The sequence below is a fragment of the Plecotus auritus genome (assembly GCF_963455305.1).
Source record: "Plecotus auritus genome assembly, chromosome: 4".
Classification (NCBI taxonomy): Eukaryota; Metazoa; Chordata; class Mammalia; order Chiroptera; family Vespertilionidae; genus Plecotus; species Plecotus auritus.
Genome location: NC_137775.1, coordinates 74,654,618 through 74,678,963, shown reverse-complemented (window position 1 = coordinate 74,678,963; position 24,346 = coordinate 74,654,618). Strand labels below are relative to the sequence as shown.

The 24,346-nt window shown below is 38.6% G+C and overlaps 1 protein-coding gene across 1 annotated transcript in view; it reads right to left on the bottom strand.

Moving 5' to 3' along the window:
• The window catches only part of EYS (eyes shut homolog), a gene marked incomplete at both ends in the record, with an annotated part of 1,444,019 nt that overhangs the window by 942,055 nt on the left and 477,618 nt on the right, over positions 1-24,346 (bottom strand). The window contains 1 exon segment of the mRNA XM_080665107.1: positions 21,680-21,825. Coding sequence (XP_080521233.1) covers positions 21,680-21,825 — 146 coding nt within the window.

The following is a 24,346-nucleotide window of genomic DNA, read 5'->3' as shown; positions in this document are numbered from 1 at the left end:
TTACATGTAAACTCTAAGCAACTAGGAGGAGCTACAGCTCCATGGGAAATTATAATCTGTACCGAAGAACATCAATATTAAAAAACAATTTAGAGAAATTTATTATATATGTGTGTGTATATATAGTATACATACATATACACATAATTTAATGTACTAGGATTAATTTTACCTCCTTCATAGATCTTACCAATATATACTCTGTTCATAACAAAAGTTTTGTCATTATTCTTGATGATCAACAGCATGTAATTTAAAACATTTTTGCTATGCTTTCTAGATCTCTCTTTATTTTGGCTGCATTGATCCAATGCAATAATATTATTAATTTTTGCTTGAATTCACTATAAATTCAATGAAAACCCATTATTTCATTTTGTGAAGTTAGATTGGATACATACATTTCATTAGTCCTTAAATAATTACAAATCCCACATATTTTTGTAAACCCAATTGGTTACACAATGATTTTTTTTTAATTTCAATATGGCAAAAATATAAAAAATTACTTGGTTTTTAAAGTTTCATGTACTGTGGTTTTAATACTATATATAGCAATGTTCATTTATAGTAAGAATTTACAATGAAAATAGCTTGTCATTTAAAAATTACTGGTAATAAGTTACTCATTCAAAATATTTTTTCAGAGTTATTTGATTCACCATCTTTAGGAGTTTAGAGTATGTGGCTAGTTCTTTTTGTGCTCACACACACATTTAGAAATATAATCATATAGAAGTCACCAGTATCTTGGGACTTGCCAAGATAAAATCACCAGATGTTCTCATAAATTCTGGGAAAAGCCCCAACAATGTAAAAGGAAGACCTTGAAATCTGGTCTGTTGCCTAAGATATCTGGGGAATCTTGAAACCTATGGGAGAGGAGTATAAAACTCGTGAACCCCCACCTGGAGGGACACTCAGGCTAGACGAGTTGCCTGCTCATAATAAATTCACTTGCTTTGCTTCAAAAAGAAAGAAAAAAAAGAAATATGATCATATATCAAGATCATTCTAAACAGTTTACATTAATGTTACCTGCACGATGAGTAACACTACATAATTATGGTTCTGAACACAAATATTATATCAAGTGAACCTGACTTAGAATCCTGCTTCTGCTACTTACTATATGACATTAACTTTTCTATATGACCTTAATTTTTCTACACCTCATCTGTAAATCAGTCATAATATTTATTTTACATATTGTTGCTATAAGATTAATTAGCATGGTACTAAAAATGGACACATATTTTTGTTATAGTATACTATTTAATATTATTATCTAGGAATTGGATAAGAAAATGTTAATATTATTGGTCTTCCATCTTGGACCATGTCCAATGAGATGAACTATTACAAATTGAATCATACAAATGTAACTTGCAGTCTTTGATTTCTGAGTATTTTACAATTTTAAGTAAGACTGTTATGAAAGTAAGTAATAAAGATGGACTGAGAATTTCTCCCTCTCTACATTTGAATTAGTGGGTTGGTTTGCAGATGTGAACCACTTGATTAGAGAAGGTCATTATTGACTCCTTCATATTCAGAATATTAACAATTTCTAAGGGGAAAATGCCAAGAGACTTCCCAACTAAAGAATGCCTCTCAAATTTTGGATTCATTTATAGTGGAAAACATAGGATCCTATTGTCCTTTGAGAAATTAAAGCATCTCCATATGATATAGAATCATACAGAAACTGATATCAAATATCCTATCTAATAAAAGAGTAATATGCAAATTAACCATCACTCCACTACACCCACAAGCCACGCCCACCAGCCAATCAGGAGCGAGTATGCAAATTAACCCAACCAAGATGGCAGTTGATTTGCATATCCAGGGGTAGAGCGAAGACTGAAGACAGCATAGTGTAGAAGGAAGCCAAGCGTTGCAGAAGGGAGCGAAGCTGCGGAGAAGCAAGCAAGTGGGGAGGAGAAGGGAGGGAGGTGGGGTGGGGGAGAAGGGAGGGAAGCAGATGGGGCAGGGGAGAAGGGAGGGAAGCAGACCGCTGCAGGAAGCCCTATTGCAGGAATCTTCCTGCCATGGGCCTCTAGTTGTAATATAAGAAAAAAATAATTTAGTTGGTAGCCACTGTTAGATAATTGCTTAAATTATTTGTTTTTCATACTTGACATGCACATGTGTATTTAAATCAGGTTTTTTTTCTAGATAGAGTTGTGCTCTCCAATACTGCAGTAATAGGATATGCAGCTATTTAAATTTAATTAAAAGTAAATATAATTTAAAATTCATTCATTTAGTCACAGTAGCCTCCTTGCAACTTCTCAAAGCCAGATGTAGCTAGTGCCTACTGTAATGTACAGCTCAGACCAGAACATACCCATCATCACAGAATGTTCTATTAGACAGCACTGATATAGACCAGTATTTTTCAACTTAAGTAATAATTTCTATGAAGACTCCTTCTGGCATGTGTTTTCCTAATCACCCTTGACCATAAAAATTTAATGCCACTGACATGTTTTATGTATCTCTGCCCTGCACATAAAAAGAATGAGATCCTCAGCTCTCCTTGAGAATACATTATGTAGGCCTATGAAAAAAGAAGAAATAGATCCATACCCCATGAGGGGCATTTTGCCATGTGTTCACGTTTAAAAACTCTATGAACAACTCATTTAATTTTACCTCTGGAACAGTCAAATATTGTAATTAAAATGAATATGTTGAGATAAAGTAAATTTTAAAAATTAATCTCTATTATTCTATCGCTCTAATGATATTCAAGTCACATTACTTCTTAACTTGAATTTTTTCCTTTTTTTGTAATAAATGTAACAATCTATACTAATTACAGAGGAATATGCAAATTTTCCAGGACACCGTCACAGTAACAGTAACGACTGAACAGCAGGCTGTGTGGGGAGACCAGGCCGGCAGGGGGGTTAGTGAGGGACAACCAAACTACTGAACAGCAGGCTCCATGAGGCAACTAGGCTGGCAGGGGGGGAAGTAAGGGATGACCAGGCTAGCGGGGGGAGCAGTTGAGGGCAACCAGGCCGACAGGGGGAGGAGTCGGGGATGAGCAGGCCAGCAGGGGTGGCAGTTAGGGGCAACCAGGCTGGCAGGGGGGGCAGCTGGGGACAACCAAGCCAACAGGGAGGGCAGTAAAGGGTGACCAGGCTGGCAGTGGGTGCAGTTAGGGGTGACCAGGCCAGCAGGGGGGGCAGTTGGGGGTGACCAGGCCAGTTAGGGGGCAGTTAGGGGTGATCAGGACAGCAGACAGAGGCAGTTAGAGGTGATCAGGCTGGCAGGGGGGGCAGTTAGGAGCCAGCAGTCCTGGATTGTGAGAGGGATGTCTGACTGCCGGTTTAGGCCTGATCCCTGGAATCAGGCCTAAACCAGCAGTCGGACATCCCTTGAGGGGTCCCAGATTGGAGAGGGTGCAGGCTGGGCAGAGGGGACCCCCCCACCCCACTACTGTGCACGAATTTCATGCACCGGGCCTCCAGTGGTAACAGAAGCCACCTCGTTATCCATCTTCCTACCACCCTTCTTGTAGATATCTCAGAGCTACCAGGAAGTATTGTAGATACTGGGAAGCAGAAGAAAATAAGGTAGTTTTGCTCATCAGATCTTGAAGATTAGAGGAAGATAAAGATAAGACCAGTTTCTCTATCTTTCACTGCAAAATTCATGATTCATTCTACTAAATAATGTTACATCAATATGAAATAATATACTAGATCCAGCTGACAACCATCCACAAGAGCCAATTACCAAATTTTTAGTTTTATGAGCCAGTTGACATCAGATTGTTGGTAGCCTGAAATCAGCCATGGTGGTCATATGTACATCTTAGAACCCAGAAAAAACTAACCAACAAACAAACAAACAAAACTATGAATTAGGAGTTTGATTTTTTCTCTGGAGAGTTAGCTGTTAAACAAATGGCAACACCTCATTGTTAAACACTAAAAAAAAAAAAAAAAAGGTTCAGGATTAACCTCTTAAACCCACATATACTCTTAAAAATCTCTATTAAACTTCTTGAAATTAAGGAACTGGTATAAATTGCAATAATAATAATAATAATTCTCCATAAACCCTAGGAATGATGAGGCAACTTTCAAGAATTCAGCATTTAACAATGTTTGGCAGCAAGCATCATTAAAATTTGCATCTATACTCTCTATGAGTAGAACTAATACACAGTCATTAGTGTTAACAGTGTTTGTTTTACAGTTAACACTGAGCTAACCTTCATAAAGATAAACATATTTGTGAGGAGCATGTTATTTCCCTAAGGGCCAGGATGAATTTCTCTGGTCTGGGACAGTAAAGTGCCAGGGCAAATGAATGCAAGAGGTTAATCTGGCATGCCATTATTTTCTTTTTTTCTACTAAACTGAAGTTTTCTAACAAGGTAGTTGCTGATTATACAGGTGCCCCTTGGTCTCCATATATCATGAGAACACCATAGATTAGTGTGTAGTCATTTTGTGTATAGTATGATGATTGCTGATATTTTTTTTTCTCAAAAAGTATCTTAGTAATCCACCACTATGAGAAAGGAATAAGAATAAGACAATGCATTTTACAATTTTTACTTTGTTGTTGCTGTTGAATGGTGGTATAAATTCAATGCTCAATAACCAATAGTGAAACATTTCTCAAAATATTTTCCAAAGAACACTAAATTAAAAGAGATAATTCCCAGAAAATAGTTTTGTGGTATTACTGGATTTTAAGCCATTTCTGAGCATGTAGATCTGTCTCCTACCCATGTGAAACATCTTTCTTCCATTTTTAAACTTTTCCTTGGACTGAGCCTTCTCTCACTTACCAATTCTAACTAAAACCTCTTATAAGTCTGCTTGGTTTTCTCCTGATGACACCAACATTTTGAATCAACTCTCTATAAAAGGCTGTTCTTTCTTTCTTTTGGACAGACTCAAATAAATAGTAGGAAGGGTCTAGCAGAGTTCCTGTACTACTTTCAGACCTTTATTCCAACAGAACTATTTAACATTATTTCCCTTTGGAAATGTATGCATTCAGGTATACCACCTTCTCCCAACGTTCTCTCATGGTTCTAGTCATTATTTGTGGTGACTTTCACCTCAAAAAGTTTTAGCCTCTTTCACCTCACATAATTTTCCAATGACTTCCATTAAGCCTTCTAGTCACCAGACATACTCAGATTCACACCTTATGGGACTCAACATTGTAAATTGTTCTCTGTAAAACACCTAGTCATTTCTTTATAATATTATGATCCATTCTTGACTTTCAGTTTATGCCCCTTTTGTATTCTAAATATACTATATTTATTTGATTCTAAGATGATATATTGGTCTTTTTCTCCCTTCATGGTACAAATGTTTGGACTGCCCATTGATTCTTAATATATATAAAAATGATTTTGATTCTGATAATTTTTATTAGATAATTTGATGATTTCCTAGACAACTTTTCTCCATTTTTAAAAATTTCTTCACAGATTTTAAGAATTATCATATAATGATTTTTAAATAATGTTTAGTAACTAAGGTAAGCTTTGATCACTCAAAAATCAGGTGTTTATATACATTTTAGCAGTTACTCTTGAATTGTTCACTAAGTAAACAGCAATGACCCAGAGGTTTGAAAAAATGCATATGAGGAGTTAATACTGCTTTTACAGTAAAGCTGTAAAAGCCAGAAGTATTTCTGGGGAAGTCTTTTCCATTTACTGCATTGCTAGGAGATTGAAGAGAGAGATTTATAATGATGGGTTGGTGTTTTCAAGCAATCACGACAGACACAGGAGACAAAATTATGACAAATAGCCTTTTGCCAATGGGAATGCAGGGAGGGAGTACAGAGATCAGGTGTATGAGCTGGAGGATAAATGTCTCAGTTGCTCTGTACAAGAGAATACAGCTGGTGTAAATAGCATGACCTGGGTAACAGTACACAGAACAAGCGAAGGAGAGAATGATAAATTTAGAGATTGCCACTGTGGATCATAGTGTGAGTCTATCTAGTGTAAAGTTCTTCCTATGGCAATAACCAATATTTAATGTTCCAAAGGAAGATGAAAGCTCACAGAATGTGCCTAGGTGATTTATGCCATGTTATTTATCAGGTGAGAAATTTCTCTATCAGTCCAGCATGTAATCATTGAACATCTTGAGTTATGTAGTCCGAATACTCTTATTGCTGACAGATCTGCAAATGGCAGTGATGGACATAAAGATAGTTAGGCTTTTAAAATACTCCCTCTACACTATTTGTTTTCATTCTTTTCATTTACCGTTAAAATACAGTGGTTCTCCAAATAAGTTGAATGTCATTTTCATAATAAGCTTGGGTTACAGTACATATAAAAACAAGTTAAAAAGTAAAGTATTAGCATGCATACAGCCAATACAATACCAGCCTGTTTTCTGAATGTTCAAATTTACTCTTACCATATGTTTTAGTCTTTATAATTTTTAAAAATGCTATTATTTTTAAGCCTCTTAAATTCTTAGAGAAACACAATTGATTATGTTATATACTCCTACTGAAACAGATAAAAAGTAGATTTTGTCAGGGTTACTACAGTCAGAGGACATGGAGTGAATAAAGAGTACGTATTTACCAAGCTAATGACAACAATGGAAAGGGATGATGAAGTAAGAGTCATATGAGGAAGCCTATGTTCCAGGAAGAAGAATCAATGCGAAAAAAAAACCATGTTAAAAACTTGAAGATGTAAAATAAGCAGCTCTTTCTATTAAAGAGTGTTTTCCACCATGATCTTACTTATTTTACAGACAGTGGCAGTTGACCGTTAACTAAGATATGCGATGCACTTTTAAATACAATGATCACAATTCATTTACATCCTAAAAAAAATGCTCCCAATGTATACACACAATTATCTAGCCTTAAGAATTAACTAGGGAGTTTGTAGATGATAAAATAGATTTCATCCAAAAAACTATTTTTTTTTCATGCGGTTCCTAGAGGAAAGTTAGCTTCAAAGATTACAGTGACCAATATGGAAATAAATAACTATTAAACTTCAGGAGGTCTGATTGCTGCTTCATAGTTACTAATGAAGAACTGGTAGGGTAGCTTTAGGAAACCTACCACAGACCTATGATGATGAGCTATGTATTGATAATCAGTTGTATACTAGATACTCTTGGAATAACTAAACATAATTCAATATAGTTCCTATATGTCAAGGCTGTGCTGCTTAAAGACAAGAGAAACAAGTAAGAGAATTAATAGAAATCGGAGCTACAAGGAATCTCCTTTTAATTAAGAAGAAAATCAGGCATAGAAAAAGCACAAAGCTAATGATTGTACCAGGATTAGAATTTGGATCTCTAACTGCCAACTGAAAACTGTACCACATTGTTTATAACTCAAGGAAAAAATATATAATTTCTGATCCACCTGCATTGTTTTTGCTGCCTCTTTCTTGCCACTAATAGATATGTTTAGTGCTGTGTGTATTTAGTACAAAAACGTTTAGAGATTTGAAGCCAGGAATGTCTTAGACTTTAATCCTTCTTTTGTCTCATTTTTAGATATATCTAGGGAGTGATTTATCCTTCAATAGATATATTAGTTTGCTATTGATGCATATAAAATTGCCACAAATTTTACAGCTTAAAACAGTACTATTTATTAACTCACAGTTCTGTAGGACAGATGAATGGGCAGGATGAACTACAGGGTCTCAAGTGACTGAAATCAGGTGTTTGCCAGACTGGGCTTTTATCTGGAGGCTCTGGGGAGAAATTCATTTCTACATTCATTCAAGTTGTTGGTAGAATATAGTTCCTTTCACAGTAGGTCTGACATCCCCTGCTTGTTGTCAGCCAAAGCCAATCTTTGAAGGTAAGCTGGCCAGTGTGGCTCAGTGGTTGTCAACCTATGAACCAGGAGGGAACAGTTCAATTCCCAGTCAGGACACATGCCAGGGTTTGGGGCTCAATTCCCAGTAGGGGTTGTGTAGGAGGCAGGCAATGGATGATGTTTCCCATTGATGTTTCTATCTCTCTGTCCCTCTCCCTTCCTCTCTCTCTAAAACTCAATAAAAACATATTTTTTAAAAAAGAAGGTAAGTTGCAATGTAGTCCCCTCCATCCTCAGTGCCAGCAAGAACAGATCTAATCCTTGCCATGTTTTGAATTGCTTTAACTTTTCATTCTGCTCACCATCTGGAGAAAACTTTCTGCTCTTAAATTGATCATGTAATTAAATTAGGCTCATCCAAATAATCTCCTTTCTCCACATAATCCTGTATAATAAAAGCCTAGTATGCTAAGTGTCCAGTCATCTGGTCGTCCGTTCAAACAATCAAAGCATATTATGCTAATGATATGCTAAGGCCACTCAACCGCTCGCTATGACGTGCACTGACCACCAGGGGGCAGATGCTCCAACTGATAAATTAGCTTGCTGCTGGGATCATGCCAATTGGGACTAAGCGAGATGGGACAGACATGTCCTTTAGCCCTCCCATGGTCCCTCCTCGGCTGGCCAACTTCCCACATCCTCCCTGGCCCCGATCATGCACTGGTGGAGTTCCTCAGCCTGGCCTGTGCCCTTTTGCAATCCGGAACCACTCAGGGGATGTCGGAGAGCCAGTTTCAGCCTGATCTTGCAGGCCAGGGCGAGGGACCCCACTGGTGCACGAACTTGTGCACTGGGCCTCTAGTATAATATAATCATGGAAGTGATATCTTATCATATTCACAGATTTCACTCATATTAGAAGGGGAAGAAATTATACTAAGGTGAGGTTTATGGGGAATCATTGCTAAAATTTTACTTATCAAAATAGCCTATTTTTTTTCTGCAAAAATTGAGTTTAATCATGTCACCCATGCATGGTTATTAGCAGTAGTAAAAGTATTGTCTAAAATCACCTGCACACTGTAAGTAAATTTATAAACAAGAGTATATGCTCGAACATTTTTTATATACTAACCTAAAATATGGTTGCTTACTATGTACCTGTCTGATTCAAGTCAAAGAGATTATATAAAAATTTCCATTATATTCTTTTTCTGTTGTACTGAATCAGCATTAATAGCAGTCACTTGTACCAAAATTCTGTCCAGCTTTCAGAACCAAGATAAATTTTAGATTATCAATGAAATCTAAAGGCTTTTTCTCCCTTCCCTTCACAATGCTCTATATAGTTCTCTATAAATGCTTGTATCCTTCACTAGGTATTGTTATCTTTGCAGGCAGAAGCTGTTTCGGGGGGTGGGGGGCAATTTGTATGGTTATATATGGAGTCAAATATTTGTTTACTAAAGTGAACTGTTTTCATCTCTGAAATTTCTATCACAGTGACACTTCAAATTTCTTTGAGTTTCCAGAAAATTCTTAGTCCATGTTAGGAAATCATATGAACTTAGATTCTACTCTTGAAAACATGCATTTAGACTAAGTGGTTTGTAATTATTTGTGTATATTTCCTGGTCTTTTATCTCCAATTAACATTTGTCACACAATGTACTTTTATTAGACAACTGACATCATTAGACAAGCTTCACTGAAAGCATCATTAATTTTTATTTCATTTATTTAATAGAACCCTGTGGTAATTAGAATCCTGTGAATATTTTAGAAAAAGCACTAATACCATAAACTGTGTCAATACCCATATTATATCTATACTAATAAAAGGGTAATATGCTAATTCAATTGGATAGACTGGACGTCTTCTGGACGTCCTTCTGGATGTCCTTCTGGACAAAGCCGCAGCAGCTGCAAAGACTGAGGGCTGGCAGCCGGTGGGGGCCAGCAGTGGCAGCAGCAGCAGGGTGATGGGGGCAGCGCCTTCCCCTGATTGGCCCGGTCACCTCCCGTAGAGGGAGGCCACAGGGAGCGGGCTTAAGCTGTCAGTAGGACATCCCCTGAGGGCTCCCAGACTGTGAGGGAGGCAGGCCGGGCTGAGTGACCCCCCACAGTGCACACATTTTTGTGCACTGGGCCTCTAGTGTAAAAATAAAAAGGCATATTTCAGTATCTTTGAATGATTGTTCTTTTAAAATATGTAGGTAATATCACTTTTATCTTAGTTGAGTAATATTTTTTTATGTTTTTTAAAAATTATCATTGTAAGTTATCACTGTAAGTTTTATTTGTTTCTTAAATACTTATTAAGCCCTTTTAATGTGTCAAGCATTGTTTTGAACTCTGGAAATTCATTAATGCATACATAAATAAAAATCTCTGTACTCATATAAAACTGCTTTTTTTTTCTTATCTTCACTGGGATGATTTGTTATTACTTACTTGAAACATATGTATATTAACTAATAATTAATTAGTTAATTAGTATATTATTAGTTAAACATATATGTATATTAACTAATAACTAATTAGTTAAAACTATTTACTAATGGGAAAAGCACCTAAAATTCAATTAAACGTGAACTGTTTGTTTGCTATCTCCTTATTCATATAAATAAAAAGCCTTTTTTTTTCAAAAGATAATGTGATCTGTGTAATACTATGTTTATATAACTCCTTAACCAAAATAAAAATACTTTATGGGGAGAAAAAAATGTCATCTCTCTTCCACTCTCTCTCCATAGAAAGAGCAAAAGGTAAGAGAACTGTTGTGAGCTGATAAATATATAACTACACCCACTCTCTCAGAGCCAAGATTTGTTCTGAAAGAGAACACCAATACAATTCCAAAAAGCTAACCAACATCTCAAGAGCTCTGAATAAATGTTGCAGATATATCTTCACTTTGTGTTATTCCTCCTGAGGAAGTTGAGTTATTATGAGTGTAAACATTTTCCAAAATATAAATGTTCCTTAGGAAATTTAAATCCCAACCATTTAAAGGCAGAAAGAATATTTCCATTATGCTATAACCATAATGCTTGTAAACATTAAGCAAGTCAAGTGATGATAGAGGGCACAAAAGATAAGTGATGATTTATTTGCCAATAAAATTAGCTGTAGACTGAAAGATGAATGGAAAAGTTTTCATTCAGGAACAGGGAGAATTCTGGTTTTGGATAGCAATGGAATGGAGGGAAGGTACTGAGGATGAGGAATCTTGTTTTTATGGTTTTTTGAAAATTTGGTGGTGGCAAAGAAGGGCTTATAGTTGTCAGGTAAATAGCATGAATAATGAGTTGAAAACTCAGGTAAAATGAAGAGTGTATGCCCCATCTTAAGTAAGCAGCCACTTCTCAGAGCCAGCCTATTGCTTCCAAAATAAAAATAAATTCCTGGCATTCCCTGGTATTCTAAGTTTCCATAAGAACCAAAAATGAGGACTACCATGACTTGCTCTAATTTCATCACATCATCTCATCTATATAAACCATACCACCCAGTCAAACAGAACTAGATTCAGTCTGTGGGTCACATTTAGTAAGGTGCATAATAATGAAATGCTGGAAAGCCATGGTTAAACAGTTAAAACCCACATCTGAAGACAGAAGGAGACCTAGCTGACTGGGGAAGTCTAGTTTAGGATCTGGGATGTGGCACAAAGGCGCTATGCATAACCTATGCAGGAGGTGGTAGAGATGAAGGAAGAGAATATCCCTATACAAGTTGGGACCTTGTAAGAACTCAGTGAGGGATCTGGAAGAATTACTGGCACTTAAAGATCACTTGCTAAAATGTGACTTGATAAAGTTGCTATACATAATTAGATCTGTGTTTAAGTCAGATAATGCTAATAACTGTTATGAAAAAGACTTTGCAAAAAAGAGACTCCAGACAAGAAAACAAGGTGAAAGAATGTATCAGAGAGGGAGAACAGGAACTAGAATAGGGCAGTGAGATCGATTATTCATTAAAGCACCAGAGGGAAAAAATCTTTTCAAAACATAGGAGGCACATTTTTCTACTCTGTGCATTGGAGTTATTGAGGTCAAGATTTTAAATCACAAATATCTCCAAAGAGGTTTGCTTTCTAATGAGTTATATTTCTATTTCTTTTCTCTGATTAAAAGCTAGAATTAACTGTCTGGTAGTGCTCCAATACTTTGATTTTAAAAGGCCTTCAATGTTTCTTTAATTCTGGCTATCTTATACAGAACCACCTCACATTTCAGTTAAATAGACAGTGTGGAAAGGCATGATTTTAAAAATGAAAACCATTTACTTTCTTCAGATTTCATTCTCAGTCATTTAAAGAGTAAGAGAATTCTTAAGTCTCAACAGTAAAAGTATTGTCTCTCTTATACACAGCACATTTCATTTTAAATGGCTGTGGGCTTATGGCCTTGTTCTCCAGTTTCCATAGGTGAAGTAAGTTCAGATTCACTTACCCTAAGGGGCAGAACTGATGTAAATACGTTGGGTTCTCTTTCCTTCCCTTACTAGCCAATTAAGGGAAAATCTGTTCTTCAAACAGCAATGTCTCACATACTGATGGCAAGAATTTCCTTGCTTCCAAAAGTAGAAAAGATGTTCCATGCTTGGGTTTTGGGCCCATTCATTGGATCTCTACTCCCATGTCATAAACCCATTGTTTAGTTTGCATTCTACTAAAATCAGAACCAGTTATGATTACCCAATTTACTTAGGAGGTGATCTCAGAAAGTAAGAAAGCAATGGGGGAGGTGAACCCAGAGCATGGAGCATGATTAAAAGTTAGTAGAAGAAGCCTTATTAAGATTACTGTTATAGCCATTCCCACTGATTGAACAATGACCTTTTAAGAACTAAATAATATATGACTAGGGTTCTTTCTCTACCAGAAGAGAAGGTGATTGGAATATTTATAAACTGCCTTCCATCTCCCAGTATTTGAAGGGGACCTCCAGGGCACTGGCTTCCTATAGTGTGAGCTGTGCATGCATGTGAGCTAAACTGGCTCCATGGTGTAGTACAAGAACCTGAAGATAGAGCAGAGACTCAGTAAGCACTTGACTTAGAAAACTGTTATTATGAGGTGATCACTCCCCACTTCTCACTGAAATGCAGTGGAAATAAGAGGCTGGCAAAGAGGATGGGACCTGAGCACCAGAGGGATTTGCTGTGTTTACCCCAGGAAGTACCAAGGCCTGCTTTCAGAAATATACCCATGCTTTATGGTTTTCACCATTCAGTTGACCTCAAATACTACAATAAGCCAGAAGAGTAATCTTAGTTTGATTCTGCTTTTCACACCCAACTCTTCCCTCAGTTTGTACCCAAATCTCTGTTTCTCATGGGGAGATGGTTAGTATTATAATGTTCTCACATGGGGACACAGGTTATAGGTATCATCTTCAAACTGGTTTCACCAGGAAGGTCTGTACTTTGGAAGTTGCTGGGCTTTCATGAATAAACATGATAATTTGACTCCTGTTTGTCTTTTGGGGGCTAACACCTGGTTGGAACCTGGGTAAAAGGAAGACTGAATGATGAGGAATCAAAGCCATCTCAGTGCCCTTCAATCTGAATTGTATTATAACTAATATTTTTGGTACTCACTGGACTTAAACATCATTCTTTTTTGTTGTTGTTTTGTTAATTGTCACCAGAGGATATTTTCCCATGGCTTTTAAGAGAGAGTGGAAGAGATGGGGAAGAGGAAGAGGAAGAAAGAGAAGATAGAGATCAGTGTGAGAGAGACACATCGGTTGGATGCCTCCTGCATGCACCCAGACTTCAACCCAGGTAGTTGCCCTTGACCAGTATTCCAATCTGTGACCCTCCAGTGCTTTGGCTACATTCTCACTGCTGAGCAACACCAGCCAGGGTGAGCATTATTCTGATTAGTAATTTGCTTGTATAATAAAGTCTTTCTTAAGTTTAGGATAAAAATATATTTTACTTATATCTATAGAATTTCTATGGGCCCAATTACTCTGTAAAATATCAGATGAACACATTTATGACATAAATAGTGCTGCCCTAGAAAACTAAATATAAGTGGATAATGACCTATAAATATCTGATAATTGGTAAGTTTTTAATAGGCAGTACATCATCTCAATCATTTTTAGCATCTTATTTTTCAGGATATAAACTGCTTCAAGATTGTTATATATTATATAAAGAATTGACAATGATAAGGCCACTATGCTTAATTTTCTATTAGTATCCCTTTTAAAAGATTTATTATGGGTTGATAAGTAATATAAAAGCTCTAAATTTTAGGTCACTTTTAATTTATTACATAGAATTGTATCATTTTGTAACATAAAATTAAATTATAATGCTCCTGAATTTAGAATTGGTGTTATGTATTTGCATTTATATGCCTTTAATTCAGCAAGAGCCAGATTTGCAGGATTATGATTTTCAGCATATAGGCAGTAAAAACTTCTGAATGGTTTGCCACTGTATCAATTAATCAACATGATGAAAGTGAGAACTTTATTTTCTATCGGTACTGCAGTAAAAAACAAAAATATTTATTTTAATGTTATTATGAGAAAAAAAAAAAACACTTAGTGAAGATCAATAATCACCAAGAACTTATGTACATTAACAAGTAAAAAGTTGTAATCAAATACTATTAAGAAATCAAATCACCTAAAAAGTGAAATGTTTTCTTATTAAAAAAAACACAAACACACACAGAAGCACACACACACACACACACACACACAAATGCCTATAATGTCCTAGGCACTTTTGTAGACACTGAGATACAGAAGCAAACAAAAGACAGAAAATATCCTGTCCTGAAAGATGTCTGATTCTAGTAGGATACAAATAAATACATAATTGATATAATAATTACATAGAGGTAATTGCTATGAAGGACCCTTCAAAAACAGGTGGGAAAAAGGACATAGAGTGTTGCTGTTGTTTTTTAATATAATGTGGGTAGGGCTGTAAGAGGACCTCACATATGAGACCTAATGTAATAAGAGAAAAAAATGCTCATATCTGAGGGGAGTATAATAGCAAGGGGTCACCTGCTCTATTCAGGCCAATCAGATCTTTTCTACTGTCACTGTCAGTACAGTATGTTTTATATCTAAATGTTGTTATAGAAACACTAGTGGCCCAGTGCACAAAATTAGTGCACGGGCGGGGGGGGGGGTGTCCTTCAGCCTGGTCTGCACCCTCTCCAATCTGGGACCCCTCGGTGGATGTCTGACTGCCGGTTAAACCAGCAGTTGGACATCCCTCTCACAATCCGGGACCACTGTCTCCTAACTGCTCACCTGCTTGCCTGCCTGATTGCCCCTAACTGCTTCTGCCTGCCAGCCTGATCGCCTCCTAACCGCTCCACTGCTGGCCTGATTGAAGCGTAACTGCTCCCCTGCCGGCCTGATTGCCACCAACTGCCCTCCCCTGCTGGCCTGATCACCCCCAAGGGTATAGATTTGACACTTCACAGAAAATTTCACTAACCCTGCTTTACAATAAGGGCTTGGCGATTGAATCATTGGGGCCAGACACCAAGATTTCCTTTCTTTGAATAGTGGAGGGAATAATTATCTTGTCTTTAAGTTGCCCTGAACATCAAATGAGATAATGACTTAGAAAAGTATAAAAGCACCATATAAAGACAACTGTGATATTTAAAAGATATTAAAACCCTCCTCTTTTATTGGCACATGATGGAGAAATCATGTAATTCAATAATTAGATGTCAGGTTCAAAGTATCACATACTTTTCATGCACTGAAAAGACAATAAAGTGGTAAAATGAAAAACACTATTTTTATTCTCCCCCTTCCATCCTCTACAGCCTTTATTTAAACTTTGAAATTTATAAAATGTCACTCCAATTTTCATTTCTTTACATTCATTATTATTTTGTATTGGTTTCAGGTTTTATATTAGTCACAGAATAGTGGTTAGACAATCATATACTTTACAAAGTGTTCCCGATATTTCCAGTACCCACCTGGCATCATACCGTCATTACAACACTATTGACTATATTCCCTACTTAAGTGACAATGGGTTTACAGGTTCTTTCCAGTCTTTCTTTTGTGTTGTTTGCCTTTCCTCTTCTTTCTCACTTCTTCCCTTATTTTCCTTATATAGTATCTCAATTGGCCCTCAAAGCTCAGTGAAGGCACTGGGACACGCTTAATCCATGTTACAGACCAGGAAACAGGCCAATTCCAGTTGGCTGTGGAACTGGACTCAGCACACAGGGAGCCCTCAGAGCCACGCTCTCTGCCCTTCCTAAGGGGCAGCCGCTGGGCAAACAGAACAAACCTTCCCGTGAAGCTTCAGAGCCTCATTCTCAAGCACCTCTTCATTGCGGACGCTCCACATTCTTTCCTCTCCCCGCTCCCCGCCCCCATTCTTTACTGCCCCCCCTTCTCCGGAGCAGGTGGTAGGCTTCGTACTCACCACGCAGGTGTGTGCCACTGTGGGGCAGGGCGGGTGTGGGCTTGCTTTTGGGCCAAGGTGGGAGCAGGAGTCACCGCCTCTGAAGTGCGAAGGCCGCCCAGGCAAGGGCCCGGTTAGTGCCTGGAACTTCTCTGAATTGCATCAGTCAGTCGCTACCCTGCAGTGCACACTCCTCCACTAAGATGGCACCACCCCCGAACCCCCACCTCAGGGCTGCGGTCCGCGCCCCTCCCCTCCGCCTGGGCGTCCTTCTATGTCCCTTGATCCCTGGCTGGGCCGACCCGTGTCTTGGGGCCACTGCAGAACCTCGCTCTCTGCAGGTGAGGCAGATCCCTGCCCGCCCCAGCCCCCTCCGGTGCACCCCGCCTCGCCAGGCTTTTGCCTTTGATCTATGGCATTGGTGACAGCACACTCCTAGCAAGCCTGGTACCCAGAGGCGCACAGGGTCAGTTCTTTGCCCAGAATGTTAGAGGTTGCAGTCGCATTTGCAGATGTCGCCCAGAGCCTGCTGGCGAAGGCAGTGCCTGTGTGGGGTGTCCTCATAGAGGGAAGGTGCGGTGCCACTCTGCGCCCCTTGGGCCGCCCGACTCTTAGCCTGCTGCTTTGCCAAAGCCGAGGCATTCACTCGGGAGCCGCCCCGCAGGGCTGTCGGGCCTCCCACCTCTGTTAGGTCTCCACCCTCACCTGGGTCACCTCCTTTCTTCCACATTTGGCCTTCATCCATCCCTCTCTCCTGCAGTGCTTGTGCTCCTGCCAAAAGAAAAGGACCAAGGCCAAGAAGCCCAAAGGAAGTGAGTCTTGAACCCCCACATCCCATTCTCTGGATTTCCTCCCACATCTCCTCTCTGTGTCACATCTTGAATGGGCACCGTGTGGCCCAGTCACATGGCCTCCAGGCAGCCTGGTAGAGTTGGTCTCTGCAAAGCTGTGGATCTGTGGCCAGAGGCCCCACCTGGGTCTCAGGAACCCCATGCCTGCTGGAAAGGGCTGTTGGAGGAGAACCGAAGACTGTTGGTCATTAGCTCCCCAACTCCAGAGGAGACACCACAGGCTCATGTCCTGGCCGCAGGCCCCACTCCTCTCCCCCTGCCCCAGAGGTCGTGATGTTGCAGAGTCCCGGGATATTTTGCATATTCCTCTCTTATTATATAGGACTAGAGGCCCGGTGCATGAAATTCGTGCACAGGGGAGAGGGGTGTCGCTCAGCCCAGCCTGCACCCTCTGCAATCTGGGACCCCACTCACAATCCAGGACTGCTGGCTCCCAACTGCTCGCCTGCCTGCCTTCCTGATCACCCCGTAACCACTCCCCTGCCAGCCTGATTGATGCCTAACTGCTCCCCTGCCAGCCTGTTTGCCCCTAACTGCCCTCCCCTGCAGGCCTTATCACCCCTAACTGCCCTCCCCTGCAGGCCTTGTCCCCCCCCAATTGCTCTCCCCTGCTGGCCTGATCACCCACAACTGCCCTCCCTTGTAGGCCTGGTCCCTCCCAACTGCCCTCCCTTGCTGGCCATCTTGTGGTGGCCATCTTGTGTCCACATGGGGGCAGGATCTTTGACCACATGGGGGCAGCCATCTTGTGTGTTGGAGTGATGGTCAATCTGCATAGTACTCTTTTATTAGATAGGATAGAGGCCTGGTGTACGGGTGGGGGCCAGCTGGTTTGCCCTGAAGGGTGTCCCAGATCAGGGTGGGGGTTCCCTTGGGGCGTGGGGCAGCCTGGGTGAGGGGCCTGTGGTGGTTTGTAGGCTGGCCACGCCCCTGGCGACCCAAGCGGAGGCCCTGGTATCTGGGGTTTATTTATCTTCTACAATTGAAACTTTGTAGCCTTGAGTGGAGCCAAGCCTCCTGCTTGCTCTGTGGTGGCAGCCATTTTTGGGGGGATTTATGTATCTTCTATAATCGAAGCTTTGTAGCCTTAAGCGGAGACCTGGGCCGGCCAGGGTGTGAAGAAAGCTTGGCTTCCTCCATCACTGGGGGCAACCCTAGCCTCCTGCTCTTTCCAGCTCTGTGGCTGCCACCATTTCTGTTTGGGTTTATGTATCTTCTATCATTGAAACTTTGTAGCCTTGAGTGGAGGCCTAGGCCGGCAAGGGCAGGCGGAAAGCTTGGCTTCCTCCATTGCCGGGGAAACCCAAGCCTCCCTCCTGCTCTCTGTGGCCATAGCCATCTTGGTTGGGTTTATTTGCATATTTGCTCCTGATTGGATGGTGGGCGTGGCCGGTGGGCGTGGCTTGTGTGTGTAGCAGAGTGATGGTTAATTTGCATATTACTATTTTATTAGATAGGATGATTAAGAAGTAAAGGGAAAGTGTAATCATTGTTTTTCTGCTTCTATTATTGAAACTCTCCAGTCCATTCCATACACAGTAGTCAAAGTCATTTAATAAGCATGTGAAATAGCATAGTGGGACCTGGAGAGTATTGACGCTAAGCAAAATAAGCCAGTCAGAGAAACACAGGTATCTCACCTGTAGGTGGAATCTAATGAACAAAATAAACTGATGAACAAAATCGATCCAGAGACATGGAGCTTGGAACAGACTGAGGAATCTCAGAGGGAAGCGGGGAGGGAGGGCAGGAAGAGATTAACCAAGGGACTTATATGCATGTATGCCTAACCCATATACACAGACAATAGTGCAGGCAGGGGGTGTGGAGTGGAATGGAGGGGGCCAATGGGGGGAAAAGGAGGACATCTGGAATACTTTCAACAATAAAGATAAACTTTAAAGAAAGTAATAAGAACATGAATTTAAAAAAAAAACACAACTTTTATTTTTAATCTTACTCTCTTCTCAAGTACTGTCCATTTCTTGATCCATCATAAAAAATAAAACCTTACTTTAATAAATAGTATATAATCTCACTCAGCAATTTAATTTCCCACACTCTCTCTTAAATCCTCTTCAAACACACTTTGCACCCATCAATCTAGCAAAAATTCTTATTGACAATGTCTTCAATGACATTTGCTTATCTAGCCCCAATGGTTAAATCCCTTCTTTTCCTTAACCAAAAATAACACTTGACACTGTTGATTACGCCCTCTACTTGAAACTATGTGGCTTTCTGAACTCTGTCTTCTTTTGTTTTCCCTCCCATAACACTGACTGCTCTTTTCAGTTTATTTTGCTTGATCTCTTTCTCCCCTGCACTCCTAAATATTGCAGAACCCCTGGCTCAGTCCTTGGTCCTTCATTCTACCTCCATTTACTCCTTCTTAAATTTTATTCACTATTTCCATTGTCTATCTAAAGACTCATAAGTTTATGTTTTCACTGAAGACTATCTCATACAGCCAACTGTGCATTCGACTTATCCACTGGGTTGTCTAATTGGCAACTCAATCATACATTCTGAAACAATGCTAAGCACTGTAGCTTGCAAGAAAAAAAGACGGGTTGTGAAAAAAATAAAGAACATGTTGATACTTCAAACTTTAAGATGCATTTACAATACTAGAACTATGTGTTATATCAAGTGATTTTACAAAATGTGTTTCTCAGTCGAATGGAGCTCAGTGTGTCATTTCTTATTTTAACACTGTGAGCAACAGTAGCAGGAGCAAAACAACAGCATGGTGAATGCAATTGCTAGTTGAATACCTAAAGTCCCCAAAGGAATTCTCAATAATTTGAAAGATGAAGGGCAATATGATATTTAGAACGAACATTGTTTCATAGCCAATAGGTAATGCTTCATATTTATGTAAGAAAATCTATAGAAACTAGCTTTTAATTTTTTTGGTTTTTAATTTAAGCTGAGACTTTTGTGCATGTAACAGTTGTTACCGAGGTAACTTTCTCTGCAGCTATGTGGATTCAACTGGAAAGGTACCTGCATATTCTTTGTTCAGGTGACTTAACTTGCTCTTGCATTTTGATCACTTATTCACTAAAAATATTTCTAGTTCTTTATCAGTTTTGCTTTCCAATCTCGTTCCAATTTTTTAGTGTTTTTTTTTTATTCCTGTGAACAACCTTATATTAAATTTACTTAACTATTTTTCCTTTGAAATGGAACCTAAAAGATTCCAGTGATGTAGAATTCAAACATTAATAATTTGAGATTTTAACACATTCTTGCTGGATCCACATGATTAATATTGGTATATCAAAACAATACATCCTTATATTTCATAAGTATAATTTCTCAGCAGACATTTAGAGGACTATAGTTCCATTTGTTTATTTTTTCCTTTGTTTCCCTTACCCTAAGATATATTTCGGCAAAAATATTGCCACAAGAGTTGTCTGAGATTTTACTGCTTACTTCTTCTGCCAGGATCTTTATGGTTTCATTAGTTACATTTAAGTCTTATTTCCATTTTGAGTTTATTCTTGTGTATGGTTAAGTTGGTGGTCTAGTTTCATGTTTTTGCATGTATCTGTCCCATGATCCCTTTATTGAATAGACTGTCTTTACTCCATTATATGCTCTTGCCTTCTTTGTCAAATATTAATTGACCATAGAGGCATGGGTTGATTTCTGGGCTCTCTGTTCTGTTCCATTGATCTATATGCCTGTTCTTATGCCAGTACCAGGATGTTTTGATTATAATGGCCTTGCAATATAATTTGATATCTGGTATTGTGATTCCTCCAATTTTGTTCTTCTTTCTCACGTTTGATGAGGTTATTCTGGATCTTTTTTGGTTCTATATAAGTTTTTGGAATTTTTTTTCTAGATCTGTGAAATATGCCATTGGTATTTCAATAGGGATTGCATTGAACCTATAGATTGTTTTGGGTAGTATGAACATTTAAATGATGTAATTATTTCAATTAATGAACATGTTATATGCTTCCTCTTATTTGTGTCTTCCTCAATTTCTTTCTTCAATGTCCTGTAATTTTCTGAGTAGAGGGCTAACTAATGCTTTTCTCCTTTTTTATAGTTCCTTGATGACTTTTCTCCTGATATTTGGATAGAATTTATTTGGTGAAATAATTGATATTAGGATAGCTAACTCCAAATCATACTTTCCTGCTAGAACTTCAAATTCACAAAAGCTTCCTGATTGATTTTTAGTATGTAGGTAGATTTAAAGGAAATAAACATATTTTATATGACATTTTTATAATAGTTATAATAGTATTATTTATCTTAGATTATTCATACACCTATATTTATTTTCTGTATTATAATCATATAAAATATTTCAGAAAACTTCAATACAAAAAAGCATAAAAATATAAAACACCTTGAAATATAATCCATATATTTCTTAGTCTTTAACAAATTGTAGATTAAAAGCATATTTTATTTGTATTAATTTATAACATACCAAGAATTTCCTTGACCTTTCTGTCTTATCTGCATGTGACAGGTTATTTTGGATTTTAGAGAGAGTATAAGGTTTTTATTTATTTACAGATAGTGATAGGTTGATATAAGCTGGGCAGAGAGAGGCTTACCTGTATAACCAGGAGCACAGAGGCAGTAGTATGCACAGGTTCTGTTAACACAATCTTCTCCATCTAGACAAGGTTTGATTTCACATTCATTCATATCCAATTCACAGAGAGATCCATGGTACCCAGGTTCACAACTACATAAAAATCTAGAGAAAAGTGGGAAAATGAGAAATAACATGTAATAGCAAAAATATTACAATATATACATAATCCTAATGTATATACTAAACTTTAGATGTTTGACTTAATTTAAATAAATGGTTTCTGCTTCCATTTCATTTTTTTTTAAGAAAATACAATTTACCTTTTTTTGGTTCTCAATCTCCAGAGTTCCCTGAATGAAATTTGAAACTGGTCCCTGGGGCAAGAAAAGACTAAAGAAAGGGGCAGTCCAGTCCAGATTGGCATGGTGTCAGGTTTAATAAACTAGGGAATCTTTATATCTTGGGCAGCTTCAAGAAGACTCAATCTCCACACCCACCCACCAGAATCTTAAAAGTTTATATAGAGGCCTTAAGAGGGTTCAGTCACATGTACAGTGCAGATAGTCTCAATAACACCTTCCTCTCTCAAAGTCACTTCGCAATCCTTGAAGTGTCTCCTAGTGTGGAAACAGTGGGTGGAACACACATTACAAGGAGAGTGGAGGGGATAATAAGCCTCAGATCACATGGACCCAGCTTGAAGGTCAACTGTCAGTCACATCCTCTCAATAAGTTCTTCCAACAACCTTTTAGAAATGTTTCCGTTAAATATTCTTTATGTGAGATTTTTTTAATGAATGAGCTTGGGTACATAATTAATGAAACTTTGAAAAATACTATTGAGCTTACTTCCATAATTGTAGTAATTTTATTATATAAATATTAAAGGCCTGGTGCACGAGATTCGTGCACTCGGGGTGGGGGTCAGGGGTCACTCAGCCCAGCCTGCGTCCTCTCGCAGTCTGGGAGCTGTCAATTGGACATCCTTAGCACTGACACACACGGAGGTGGGAAAGGCTCCTGCCACCATACAGACTTCTGGTTGAGCATCACTCCCCCTGGCAGCTCCTGCATTGAGCGTCTGCCCCCTGGTGCTCAGTGCACGTCATAGCAACTGGCTGTTTCTTCAATTTGTATATTACTTTCTTATATAGGATAAACTTTTAACTATATTTTAGGTTGAAAATGGAAAACTATTCTGTCTACAGATTTAATGATATTTTTAAGATATTAAAGCCCTCCTCTTTTATTGGCACATGATGGAGAAATCATGTAATTCAATAATTAGATGTCAGGTTCAAAGTATCACATACTTAAAAAAATATTGATTTCTGAGAGGAAGGAAGAGGGAGGGAAAGATAGAAACATCAATGATGAGAGAAAATAATTGATTGGCTGCCTCCTACGTGCCTCACACTGGGAATAGAGCCACAACTTGGGAAAGTGCCCTGATGGGGAATCAAACACTGACCTCCTGATTCATAGATCTACCCTCAACTACTGAGCCATGCCAGTCAGGCTAAGTATCACACACTTAATAGAGGGAGTGATCTTTAAAACCTTGTCATTGACCTGAAGCACTGAAGCATGAAACAGACTGACATAGGAAATGGTTTCCAGAAACTTCATCTGAATCACCTTTTAATGTACACTATTCCCTCCTTATCTTATTCATTGGCCTCTCAGGACTCTGAGTTGCTAAGCTCAGATTTGTCCTCTAGACTTTTATTTGAAAGAGTTTATTTGCTCCTATGTGAATTTCTTTTTATTGATTCTGACCTTGTCTCAATTTATCTCTGATTTCTTTCTGCTAGTCTAAGCTGTGGCAGATATATATATATGGTAGAATTACCCTGAAATTATTTTCAGTCTATTTCTAGATATTATATGATTATGTCTTTGTTTCAACATCTAGTCAGTTGTATCTACTTGCCAGAAGCTAGAAGATCAATTCTCCTTAATTGTGTACTGGTATATGTAAAATAACATTAGTAAAAGCAGTAAACAATAATTGATGATTAAACCAATAAAATATGTTAAGAAAAAGAAAGAGATCATTTAAACTCTCTCAACTTCTTGTTTTCATAGAAAAAATATTAATTAAATTAAATTCCACAGATAAACTATACATTGAGGGAAATGTACACTTAGCAAAACAAGCTCTCCATAGTGATAGGTCTTTCCCCTCTTATAAAAGTCTAAATAAAAAGCCTTTACTAAGTTTCCTTGTAATGCTTTTGAGAGACTTTTATTCCACTTTTCCAAAGGAACTCTTTCTAATTAACTTCAGTATTGACATAATTGTAATTACAATGAAAACATAACCAACATAAATCTAACATGCCCATGACCCTCTTTTATTCATTTACCACATTGATTGTGTGCCAGACTTTAGTTGGGACTCAGATCCAAGTGTACTAGTAAATAAGACTTGGACTTGCTTTGGAAAGTCTCATAGAGAAGTCAGGGACATCAACTATAAGCATTACAGTAAATATATTCCAACTAGAGGCTGGTGCATGAAATTTGTGCATAGGTAGGATCCCTAGGCCTGGCTGGCAATCAGGGCTTATTGGGGCCTCCCTTCCTCAGCTGCCAGCCAGGGCCTCCTTTCCCCAGCTCTCGGCCAGGGTCTTCCTTTGTTCCACGCCACCCCCTGGTGGTTAGCGCATGTCATAGTGAG